The sequence below is a fragment of the Pagrus pagrus genome (assembly GCF_965226575.1).
Source record: "Pagrus pagrus genome assembly, chromosome: 2".
NCBI classification, from domain to species: Eukaryota; Metazoa; Chordata; class Actinopteri; order Spariformes; family Sparidae; genus Pagrus; species Pagrus pagrus.
Window position 1 is genome coordinate 19,768,646 of NC_140186.1, and position 13,386 is coordinate 19,782,031.

Here is a 13,386-nt window from a genome sequence, read left to right on the forward strand (position 1 = left end):
TAATACAAGTTTCCTTATAAAAGTCAAATACACACAAGAAATAAGACTAAATGATGCATGTACATGTCAAACAAGCGGCATGTTTCCCTCATCGGGACAGATGAGAAAAGCAGCCTGCACAGAGACAGAATCCATGCACGGAGGACAGATGAAGATGAAGGAGATCCTGTCAGGCTCAAAAATCAGTAGCACCAGTTTTCAAAAAAGCTTTGCACACACACATAAAACACAGAGCCAGCCCCACATATCCAGATACACTATACATGAGTTTACTCCACATGCCAGAGGTCCATACCAGGTGAATTTTTCACAGCCTTTGACTCGCTGTTTTGACTTTCACTTCATGACTCATTTATCCAAAGTTTCCTAACATCAAAATAGTTATCATATGAGCTGGTATGAGAGCAGATTTCCACATCAGTGGAGACTGATTTTTCTCACTGCGGGCAGGCTGTTTTCTGATGGTGAAAACATTTTATCGTTACATGCGCTGAGGTTTTCACTCATGTTTTTTTGCTTTAATTTGGTTCTGTGGCAAAACCAATCATGAATTTGCTCTCTTCTGGTGAACCGAATGTTCCTGCTTGCTTCCCGAGGTCTCTCGTTAAAGCGGATTGAGAAACTCACCAGCATAAAAAAGTAATGAAAAGCAGTCAGTAATCGTCAAATTTGTCATTTGTTTGCTGATTAAAAATGCAAAAGACTCAAAAAAATCTGTGAATAATACAATTAATTACTAATTCAAATAATATTGAATTATTTACAAGACATGAATATAAAACGAAGACAAGAACGCCGTATTTTGGCACAAAAGTTCCCAATTTGCAACAGCTATTAAGCTTTTATGCTCTGCATTAATGTTTTGTCTCCTGCATACTGTAAACTGTATTTTCTGTCTGTAAGTGAAATGCACCACAGGACCTTGAGGCACCAAACCTTTTCTGCTACGAGAAACAAACCCCCATGAAAGTGAGTTATGGGATGCTGAAAGAATCAAGTCTCGGACACATGAGAAGGGATGTAAAAACAAAAACAACAGAAAGAGGTTAAATCTCCACAATTAGCTCGCCTGCTAGACACAGCGGAGGATAGGGGTTAATGATACACAACGTCCCGCCGTGATGAATGTGTGTTTGCATTCCTGCCCGACAGGAGAATGGGCCCAAAGCCACGGAAAGGTGTTAATGTCAGTTTAGGAATATCGCTCATGAGCGGCTGGAGGGGTGAATAAATGGATGCATTAGTCGGAGAGCTTTTGTTATGGATTTATGTTCATGCAGAGGTGTTTGATGAATGTTTTTGCTACAGCAGCACTTTCTGCAAAAGGAAAAGATTAAAAAAAATGAACTGAGGAATCAGTATTGAACCATTAAGGTGAGATTATTTTAATAAAACACATCTTTACCAATCATTGTCTTGTCTGATTCTTTTGCAGATGTTTTACACTTCAGACATACCTCCTGTCAAACTCACCATTCGGTCAGTTTATTTATTTACTCCCTGGTGAATGATATGAGAAAACTCTGGGCTTAAACTGTCAGCAGGCAGCTTATATTACCTCATGAACTGCCCTCGGACGTGAGCGCTCCGGAGCCCTCGGACAGGTATGCATGTATATCTGTGTGAGCTGGATCTACACGGAGCGACTCGGAGGTGTCTCTAGACTTGTTTGCACAGGGATTCAGCTCCTGTTATCTTTCCCCGCAGCTATAGAAGAGGTGAGAAAACATACCCTCTCTCTTTTCAATCACCTCCCCCCCTTTCCTCCTCTCTTTCTTTGACCCTTATTAGCCATGGTGAGGGCTGATGGCAGGCGATTCATCCAGCACTAAGTAGCGAGCACACCTGCGTGGGGGCGTGTTCCTCCCCTCTTCCTCTCTTCCTCTTCCTCCTACCCTTCCTCCCTGCCATCTTTCACTCTCTCGCCTCCCCTCTGGACCTGAGTTTTGTCTCCTCCTTTCCTTTCCTCTCAGTCCTGTAGCCCTTTCACCGATCTTCCCCGGGTTCTCATTCGTCTTTGACCTGCACCAGGGATCACTTCACACCTCAGCTCTGTTTGTTTTGCTTGTCCTGTCATCCCCTCGCCCCCCCCCGTTCCCCCTCCCAAAGAAGCCAAATAACTCAACTGTCGATGAGGGAACACCCAGCCCGACCCGCCCATACCACCACGACCTCCACAATCCCAACAGACCCCCAACTCATCTCTGCTGACAGAGGGAGATGAGGGCAAGACAGGCTCTGGAATGAAGACTGCTGGCTTCCCCCACTTCCTGTAATTCATTTCAGACTGTTTCTTATCAGACCTAAATAGTGTATTGAGTGTGTAAAAACACAAGATTTTTTTTTCCTTTACTATCTCAGCTTGGAAAGTAACTACAATTCTAGAGAACTCCAATCATGTTGTTGCAAAAGCTTCGTGTTAAAGCCACATCAGGAAATGGATAGAGGTGAGTGTGGTGGCCAGAAAACATATCAAGAGCACTCTACCTTTGCAGGCCTTCCTGTGTGAGATGGGTTTGGACAGGTCTCTGTAGTAGCCCTCCTTGCAGTAGTGGCAGTGGCGTCCGGCTGTGTTGTGGCGACAGTTGAGGCAGACCCCTCCACTCTTCCTCCCCGACAGCTTGTACAGCTCCATGTTGAAACGACACCTCCGGGCGTGAAGGTTGCAGTTACAGGCTGTGCATGAGGAAACAAAACAGGATGCAAACAGGTTAAGTAGGGGAGAAACAAGCAGGTTACTGTGCCAGTTATCAACAGTAAACTAGTTAGGGGGTTGGTACATGGTTATGATATGTTATTTACATTCTAATAATGTTTAAGTTTATACAATAGTCAATGTAAATTGTGTATAGGGGACTATGCCTTGGTTATATTTCTATTCCTATTACTCTGTTATAAAGTGTTCATAGTTATATTGTGGTAGTTTTGTGGCAGGTGATAATGCCGGCATGTTTTTAATGCGCACGGTCAGAGAGATTTGGGCAGCATGGTGCTGATAAGATGCTGAGAAGTCAGTGGAGGTTTGGAGCGCTACAGGTTTTTGATGCTGTGATACAGTATGTAACAGATATAACATTATGAGTATGAATAGAGACTGAGATATAAAAGTGGACGCTCAAATTACATTTAAGTTTTCATGAGTACGTTGGGTTTTTCACAATAAAGCTGAATTTAAGTCAGTGGAACACCAAACGAGAGGCCTACAGGTATTTAGATGATGGTAAAACGGCCGCTCGAAGGTGAGGGATTTTAAACTCCTCTCAGAATGAGGTCGAACACGTCTTTTTTTCTCTCCAGCTGCCTTTTTACATCCCTTACTCAACTACTTCTCCACTCCTCACTCCCTTTTTCTTACTCTTTTCCTCAAGGTCCTCTCGGTCTCTCCGGAGTCCGAACTGTACTAAACAGAAAGTGAAGGCCTGGCATTACCATCCTCTCCTATGCTCTCTGCAAGTCCCTGTGAGCGTGTGCGAGACCCCTCGCTGCCGCTTGTTTACTGATGAGTACAGTTGCCCGCGCTGAGTTTAATTAGCCGGCTGATGTTTATTCATGACTTCCTGGCAGCGGAGTGAGGCAGACGTGCCCAACTTCATTAGGGCCGGCCGTCCGAGACACTGGTCCTCCACCAGCACCACAGACATGTTCATGCATTATTAACTGCAACACTTCTGATACAGTTTGTGGCTCGACTGTGTGGGGGTACATACTGTACTATGTGTGTGTGTGTGTGAACATTTTGGTTCAGCTGGGGTCCCCTGGTTGGTTCATCTGTGCATTTTTTTCTGCACCACCTCTTCACACAGCTCCTCTCATCATTTGCCCGTCATAATGGAGGACGATGGGGGACAACGCTCACTTCCCTCACCATCCCTCAACCTGGCTTCTAACTGGTGTGTGTGTGTGAGAAAGTGTGTGTGTAGTGTGTGAGTTTCTGTTTTTTTCTGGATGTGTGCCTGTTTGGGACCCCAGAGACTCCTTCTCTCCACTCCAAGGACCTAATTACAATATCTTTTCTAAAATACACATACAGCGCACACACACACACACACACACACACACACACACACACACACACACACACACACACACACACACACACACACACACACACACACACACACACACACGAGCAGCTCTGTGCCTTATCAGTAGTGACTTTCTGTCTTTTCTGCAGGACAGCAGGGGTTTAATTAGTGATGTGTCTCTGCTTGTTCTCTCCCTCTGCTTCATACTGTTGGTCTTAAGCTTCAGTGTGAAATGACTGCAATGCATAAACTTTTAATGTAATGAGACCACAAGTTAATGATATTTTCGTTGTATTTTCTGGGAAATTCATCTTAAAACGATCATCTTTACTCCTGTGGACTCACCTGACTGGATTTAGGCTCGTCCATTGCTTAAAGTGACACAGATCTGGTGTTTTCATTGTTGTCTTAAGCTAGATTTACACCTGAGCATGACTCATGTTGTCCGCCTTTCATACAGCGGAGCAGATTCTTTGCTTCCTGGCTCCACTGGAAAACCCCTAAAGCCCCCTCACAGCCCTGTGTGTGCGTGTGTGTGTTTGTGTGTGTCTTTGCGAAAAACTGTTGCGAATTGAGGGATCAATGTTCTCGCCTTCATAGTTATTTAGTGACTGCATTGGCCTTTTTTTCATCCACAGAGATACATCAATAACACAATGAATCAAATTCTTAAGACAGCTCTGAAATGATCTGTGTCACTGTGCGGAAACACCTGAGCCGGCTGTCAATCCAGCCTGTAAATGCCAGAGGGCAGGCTCAGTCTCTCTGGGCCACAGTTGGTGAAAGCTATCTGTGAGCTTGCCTGCAGGTAACAGGGATCACTGTAGACTAGAGACAGCAGACCTCAGACCTACAGACACTTCTCTGTTACACTACAAAGATTGTTTCACACCCTCGCTAAATGAAGACGGGGGAATTCTGTCGGACAGCACCGCCCCGGTGAGAATAACGCTGCTGTCCTGGGAGGCATGTTGGATACTGAGGAGGTGACAGGCTGGATGTGAAGGTGTGGGGCAGGAGGCCACATTGTGTTCGACGGTATCAAGCTTCAGAGGGTATTATGTCAGATAATGGGGACGAGTGAGAGGCACTTTATCTAAACTCGCTGACACTGAGCATGATGGGAGCTTGTTCACACAATATCCCTTACACTGTCTACATTGAACAAAACAAAGTAGGAAGCGTGTTTTCGCTGGAGCAATTCCAAGTGTTTCATCAGCTTCTGTTTTAAAAATTACATCATCGCAGCCTCGTCCAAATGAAGGCACATCTAATTAAAAACAATAGAAGATTTGTAAAGTGGGAGCTTCGCAGGTTTCTTGCAGCGTTATAAAACAACCACTTGTCAGTGAGGCGTCTCATTGTTATCCTTAACGTGGAGTTTTCTTTCATTTATCTAAGAAATAATCAACTTGTGCTTAAAGCACTATTATGGAGAAAAAGATGCTTGGGATAATAATTGACTGTAAGATAACCTGCCTCCATTACATAATGGGAGGGATCATAGCAAAAAATGTGTGCGTATTGGGCAATATACTGGAATATTTGGATTGGTAGTGGATTTTTTTTTACTCCCTTTTTTTTTACTATATTGGCACAGCCCCACATGTTTAGTATTGGTAAAGCTCTAATATATGTATATAAATTAATGTTCATGTTGCTATTTTTTGTTTTATTTTTCTACACTAAATTCAATTACTTGTGTTCCCCGTGTGTAGCATGAAGGGGACTACAGTCTTAAATCTTGTTGTGCAATCCAGTGTTGTACAAAATGACCCCGATCCTCGAATGTAAAAAAACACACCTGTCACAAGCCACCAGTGAGATCACTCCTGCTACTCTCGAAGGGCAAAAAAATTAAGTTAAATCCAGCCCATCACTTGTAAAATTACAGAGAACCAACTATGAAGAAACAGCACAATACTGAAGTGGACTACCTCAGGAAACACTGCCCAAATACCTGCCATCTCTTTTCAGAAGGACAGCAAAATAAAAGCGCGCACACACACACACACACACACACACACACACACACACACACACACACAGGAGCACACAACATTCCTCGCGGCTGCTCTTTACAAGCAGCAGGATTCAGGGCTCTTGCCCTTCAGTGAGACACAAAAGCTGAAGTTTATTTCAGCCAAGCAATCAGCTCACACATCTTCACAGCAAACAAAAGCTACTGCTGCCATTCACACCAAAACACACTCACACACGCCGAGCACACCAGGTGCACTTTAAAGAGTTTTGCTCCGAGCTTCCTGTGATTCAACATTTCCCTTAGTTGGTAATATGACAACAATAGATCACATGAGACTGACTCTAGAATGACTCTGTAACTCTATTAATCTATACAGTGCTGAGATTTCATTTTCATAATTCATGTTAACTAAGACTACATTTCCTTTATGGGACACCCTAAAATGTTTGGTCTGTTTTCAATCAAGTTAACTGCTTCAGGCTGGATCAGCGTGTCAGTGTGCGGCTGTAACCGCCCCCAGGTGAGCAGTAAAAACAAGTGTGAACTGATACCTTTAAAACAAGAGTAATTGAGTTATCTGGATAAAGCTAAGCTTACCCAAAGCTTTTCAACACCCTCAGTAATGTATCAGAAATGACAACAACAAAAAAAGCTGGTTTGTGGCTGTTTTAGCCTCAAACTGGAGAATTAACAGGAAACTGATTTGTTTATCCGCCGCTTATGTTTCCCGCTCATCCTAGGAAACACGGGGGCCTGAGCGCGGTGTCTGAGTGTGTTTTGGAAAGTTGGATAATTAGTTTCTTTGAGTGGTTCCCAGCCTCTATCAACTGACCTCAGCCTCGTAAGGCAGCGCAGAGGCAGTCTCCCCGACGCTAATTAGAGGGAAAATTCAAGCAGCAAAGCTGGAGGTTGAGGTTAAGCTCGTCGTACTTAAACGATAAGCCTGGTAATTGAGCAATGTCGGTCACAGCCTTGATTTGGTCTGAAGAGAAACTCAAGCCACTGATCTCTGCCACTTTCACGCTAATTCCACTTGCTGGATTGCACTTGCGGCTGCTCACTTCCCCCGAATTTAGGGGGACGAATGAAGAAACAAGAGCTACATAAACCCAGAAAACTGGATGTCCACACCAATACTCTTCTGTCTTTTCTGTCAATCAAATAGACATTTTCAGTCTTTTTGTGAGGTCTAAGAAGGTCACAGTCTCTCAGGAGATGTCAGCCTCCCTGCTGCCACCGCTCCTTCCAAAACAGGGCAGAAAACCAAAACCCAACACCGCCGCCTGTGAGCAGGGGAGCAGCAGGAGCTCTGCTATTCTGTCCCCCACTTTTAAACAAACACCAAGGGGAGTCTTCACATGGACAGTTTACTTTTAATCCAACGGGCGCTCCCAAAAGTAATCAGATTAACTTCTAAACCCCCTCCTTCAAGGGAGAATGAAAAAATATCGGGTGTCCTGTTCCCAATATGTATATGTATATATGTTGCCGTGTTCAGGGTTGGGAGAGGTTTAAGAGAAAGTTTAAAGACGTATGTATTCAATATGAATTATTTTGGCAAATGTTTTTATAAACTGTGCCCCGAAATATCTAGAACAACTCGATACCTCCCTGTACGGTATGGTGCATTAAATTAAATCATGGCAGTCTGTAAGACATCCATCTTTCCATCACACGCACACACACACACACACACACAGCCGTAATGCCTGCTCTCTCTCTCTCTCTCTCTCTCTCTGGGGGACGATGGGGAAAGCTAACACACATGCCTGGAAAGTTTGGGAGGTTTGCTGCTAGCTGCAGCCAAACACAGGATCAGATGTGTGCCGAACCAAACACCATATTTCGATCCATTTCGGAGATCCAGTCCGTGTGTGAGCAACTGGTGTGCAAGTGTGTGGTCGTGTGACACACACACACACAGGCACAGGGCACGAAAGCAATTCAAGGAAATCCCTGCCTTTAGTTTTAATGTGTATTTGTTTTTTTTACAGATTAAAGAATACTGATGTCAAACTGCCTATTTCCCTTCATCCTTTGATATTTACCTTTTTTAAAGGCAAAGCTGGTTTATTTGCATAACACCTTTCAACAGCAGGGCAATTCAAAGACATAGTAAGGCATTTAAGACACGCTGTCTGTCTGCAGTCATACATAATGAAAACCTCTTAAATAAAAAGACATAAATCTGACTGAAAGGTTTGTAAAAGCATTATACGTGTGGAGGATTATTTCCTGGCAGAGACTCTCATTTCTCCCTGTAGGTGTCAAGTCACTGAATGGCACTGGTGGAAGATGATCCTTTGAGTAAGAGTAGCAACAGTGCACTCTAAAAACACTGCTTTACAAGAAAAGAGCATGAGTACTATCAGCAGAATGTCCTTTAAAGTACTCAAATGGCTGGCCACACTGGATGCGTGAGCAGCGTGTGCGTGGCGTAACATCTTGCTTTTTCATTTCACCGTCCACGTTAGAGCAGCTGCACTGGCTGCGTGAGTCTCACCTATTTTTACCGCAGCAAAGAAAGACCTGAAAACAACCTGTGTGCAGTCAAATCCACATCATATCAGCATTTTGCTACAGTTTTAATGTCTGTATCTGTTGAACATGTCACAGACATGAAGAGACAACAGGTGAAGGGCAGTTTTTTTTCCTGTGCACTCTCTTTTTCTTTCTCTGCCTCCATCTCTTTCCCCCTCCGGCTTTCTCACTGTTTTAACAGGGGTAAAGGAAAATCACGTCATCATATTTATTGATACTTATCATTATATCTGTGTAAGCAGACTGGGCAGGCAGGAGCCCAGTGTAGCAACACTGCCTTCGAGAACACAAACACGCAAGTGAGCAGCTCAGCGACACAGCTGCTAGGCACTACACAAGCACCCAATGTGGCCGGCCCGTTACTCCCAACTCCTGTTCTGTTCTGCTCAGTGATCACGGTCACCTCACCGCATTTTACTGTTGTACTTTGAGGCGAAGCTCATGTTGAACCAGTTTATATACAGTTAAGTTGTGTAACGTGTAACAATGAAACATAAAATGAACCATCAAAAAATTGTTGAGAAAAAAAAGTGTATATACCAAAATATAAGTTGGCAGTACATCTACTCTGTGCTTACTGTACAGTACTCCACCTCTTTCGACAGAAGCAAACACAGTACAGAAAAGACAAAACAAAACAAAACATGAAAAAGCAGATCTGAAGAAGCCAATTCTGGTGTAATGTTTACTGTAATAAAATAATGTTTTCTCATACTTGGATAACTATTCCGACTGTAGACAGACAGGAAAAAATGTTACTGCAAGTAACAGATAGCGGGACAACATTTCAACGATTGGCACAAAGTGGCAAAAAAACCAACGCCGGCATTAATTATCCTTTCATGTCTGGGACTTCTTCTTAAACACAGACATCACAAACAATCATTTTGCGGCCAGATTAACTCAGTGTTGATATTTTCTCAGGCAGGCAGGAATGATTTAAAAACACTACCTTGGTGACAAGTAACTCTGGTGCCTCTTGTTAGGCTGACGTCGGACCACACGAATGAAGAAAATGCGATTCAGCGATGATGGAAATCCACTATGAAGAAATAATGGCTGATAATGACTGTTTCTCCCAAAACAACTGAAGAATTAATTCCTTTTACACCCTCCATTAGAACTGTCGAGCCAAAACACTGGGCGATTACAGTAATGTTTACACACACTCAGTAACCAGGATGTTCTGTGTATTTTTCTCTCTGTTATATATCAACTTATAAATCACGGCCACTGTTTATTTAGCCTCTTATAAATTAGAACAATACTGCTTTATATCTTGTGTTTGTTGATCCAGACGCTGGCATGAGAAAGGCGGGAAATTCCGAATCAAATGAGAGCTAATTGAGGGCTTTGATGATAGATGTAAAACACACAGTGTTTTGTGTTCGATGTTCTCTTTAGAAACAATTATGGCCTTATATAAATATAACTTACTATTGTCAGTTCAATTCTATGTTTATTCTATGTTCAATTACTGCAGAAAGGATCTATAAATGTTTTCACGCGTTATAAATCAAACTATTATTTGTCTTCATAGAGACACAGGAAGTCTGTGCTTGTTTTTCCTCTGATATGCATCAGCTCCCCTTCCTAAAATGCTGCTAAGCGTCGCCACACATTTCTTCTTTCGAGTGAAAAAAAAATCCACATACAGAAAAACGGGAAACAAAACACAGTGCAACACGGCCTGAAAAAAACCCAGCAATGACACAAGTTTTTGCCAGATGTTTTAAACTTTTAAAATTAGGATAATTAGGAAACCAAAATCCTCTGTGACCAAAACAACCCTCTGGCTTTTATAAAACATACATTTATATAAACAAATGCATTGAAATCCACAAAGAAATGAGACAGTGTATATTCTACAAGTTCTCTGTTTCCAGCTCCTTAAATGTGAAAATGTCCTCTTTTTTACTCCCCTAAGACAGTTAACTGAATATCTTTGGATATTATTTGAATAATTTTCACCATTTTCTGACATTTACACACAGATCACTTAATCAGTTAATCAAGCAAATAATCAACAGATTGATTGACAGTGAAGAAACATCTTTAGTTGCAGCACTATCAAAAACTAACCCTGTCAGATTTGTAAAAATTACAGCAACAACTAGAGTGGCACTCAATAAAGCACATATCTCTGCCAAGGCCCAACAGTCCCCTTTAATTCAATCAGGCCTAATCCAATATCAAACTCAACAGCTCTGTGTCCACATCACATTATACTCACTCATACATACCAACCACCTCAATATGCCTGATTTTTATCATTTCATTATTCCCTGAGAAATTAACAAAAATGTTGCCCTATCTCGCAATGTTATGGAAAGTGAGAAAAAAATCCTGTATCCGTCCCTTTGTCCAGACCCACACCAAAAGTTAATGGGGTCTATTGTGGGCCGAGACCCATCCTCCATCTGAGTTTTGTGGAAATCCTTTCAGCAGTTTTTGTGTAACCCTACTCATTAACCAACAAATACACAAAAACATAACCTCCTTGACAGAGGTAATTAGCCAACAATTACATTTTCAACCCTTCATTTTTGCTGATCCACAATGCTGCAGAGTGTGAGAGAAACATCTACAGAGCAAACAAAGAAAAGAGCGGTTTGTGAGCAGAGTTTAAGGTCAACAAGTGTGCAAAACTGGTCAGCGTGCGCTAGAAATGCCACAAAACTATGGTGTGATGGAGCGAGGGTACGGGTGAGTGGGAAGAGGGAAGAGAGAGGAGGATGAGGCGCCCACTGCAGAGATTATATCAGGCTAATTTAATTCCTTCATTGCAGCCAATTAGCCGCAGCACTTTAGCCCCCTGCGAGCCCTCCAGCCCTCTTCACTCGGTCTCTAATGACCCCAACTAAACTCTGGAGCTCAGCTGCTCCCAAAGAAGGCCATGTTTCACCGCTGCAGCTGTATTTTTAATAACCCTCACAGACACTGTACCAAGGATGAGAGAAATATAGAGAGAGATAAGGAGGGGGGAAAAGCAGGGAATAGAACAGATGAGGTGGACAGAGGAAGGGAAGGAGATCAGCCCGCTGCTTGTTAAATCCCAGACCTGACTCGAGGAGACTTGGCTAATTGAGATCAAGTCACACAGAATATTCATCAGTCCTGCAGGGTTATCAAAGGCATTTAAAATATGCGGTGAGGACTGATTTCCAGTGGACAGATTCCATTCGCCGTCAGGCCGCCTTTACACACTGGTCTGACTGTTTATTTATTTCTCCTTTCTCTATTTCATTATTTAACACTCAGATGTTTTCTCATATTTGGTGAAATTATGCGATTCCCAGCAGCGCAGACAGAGTCTGCGATGCACGTTCTGTCAGCGGGTGATAAAATAGTCTGATTATCAGACTGACGCAAATTAAAGAGCTGTGAGAACCGCCTCGCCTCTGAGAGAGCAGGGATCCCTCATGAAGCTTTTAGCAGTGGAGCGAAGGTTAATGTTGAGCAACGGATTTACAGTAGACGGAAAAGTAAATACACGACTGGATATCTATGCAGCTCCTTCTACAAGTCATCGCTCAGCACAAGTATTCAAGATTCAAAGCATTTGTTGTCGTATGGACAGCTGAAGAAAAGTTTTCCCGTACAATGCAACTCTTCCTTTGTCCTCCACTCTGGATACCATAAAAATAAAGTACAAAAAAATATAGTATTTACAGTATTATAACGATCGTGATGTACTGAATGCTTGAAATATGAATCAAAAATGGACATTGTCTTTTAGTAGAAGAAAACAAATATCTGCTGTCATTAAGACTGAATAAACTACTAAACAACATTAATCAAATTGCACACAATTTAAACCCACTGGTGTTTCATTATTTGATGCTCTCATGATGTCCACCTTTCATCATTTTTTCTCTTTTATTTCTCTTTGTCGCTCTGTATGCTTTAATGCTCCTTCTCTTGTCCTTTCTCTGCTTTTATTTTCCTGTTTGTGCAGCATCTTTCCAACTTTTAAAAAGTCACTTTAATAGCAGCAAAAGAAATCATACTTTTCACACATTATGTTATTGCAGCATTGCCTATTTTCTGTATGGACATACAGTATATTTAGAAAATCCTGCAGGCCTGTAGAAGGACACTGGGGCCATGAATGTTTACACTGAAGCGAATGCATTTTAGGCGCATAAAGCTGGTATTACTTAGCCACAAAATGAATAGACATGGAAATGCTGGTCTTACTTCAGAGTGAATGTACAAGCTTTTCTGGAAAAAAAAAAACTTGCATGGGAATATAATGTGTTCTGCGATGTTTGCCATAGGATCATTTGTTGAAAGAGAGAGGCATAAAGCTAAAGTGCAAGTGCATTTTTCTACTCTCCTGCTAACCTGCAAACTTTCACAAACAAAATGAAAAACACAAACGCGATCGGAAAAACCTTCGACACATTAACACCGTTTCAATTGTACGTTACTTTCGTGCGCAGACGGCCTTGCTATCTTCAGCAGCCTCCAGCAGCAGGCCGGTCTGCTCTGTGCCGAGCAAAGTGGCCCATATATTCACTCTCTGTCTTCATGTGGGGGCTAATAAGGCCTTTCCTTTTTCAAGAGTCTAACTAGCCACACAGAGGCACAACAACAAAGAAAGGCCTAATGGCCTCCAATTTCCCGCATTAGTGCCCATTTAATGGCTGACCTGCCCTCTCGTTAGGCAGCGCAGCATGGGAGCACTTCTCAGCCTCAGTGCGTGTACACACACACACACACACTCACACACACACAGTCCTTTAGCCCTCCACAGCCACACAGCCTCAGGCCCCTGCAACACTTCCACCCCACGCTGAGACCGCATAATAGGCCAGTTTGTAAAAGGGCTCG

The 13,386-nt window shown here is 42.7% G+C and overlaps 1 protein-coding gene across 1 annotated transcript in view; it reads right to left on the reverse strand.

Annotated features, from left to right (window-relative positions):
* ntn1a (netrin 1a) overlaps positions 1–13,386 on the reverse strand; it is a 70,765-nt gene that overhangs the window by 29,112 nt on the left and 28,267 nt on the right. Inside the window, exon 3 of the mRNA XM_084369532.1 lies at positions 2,488–2,676. Coding sequence (XP_084225658.1) covers positions 2,488–2,676 — 189 coding nt within the window. The remainder of the gene's footprint in view (positions 1–2,487; positions 2,677–13,386) is intronic.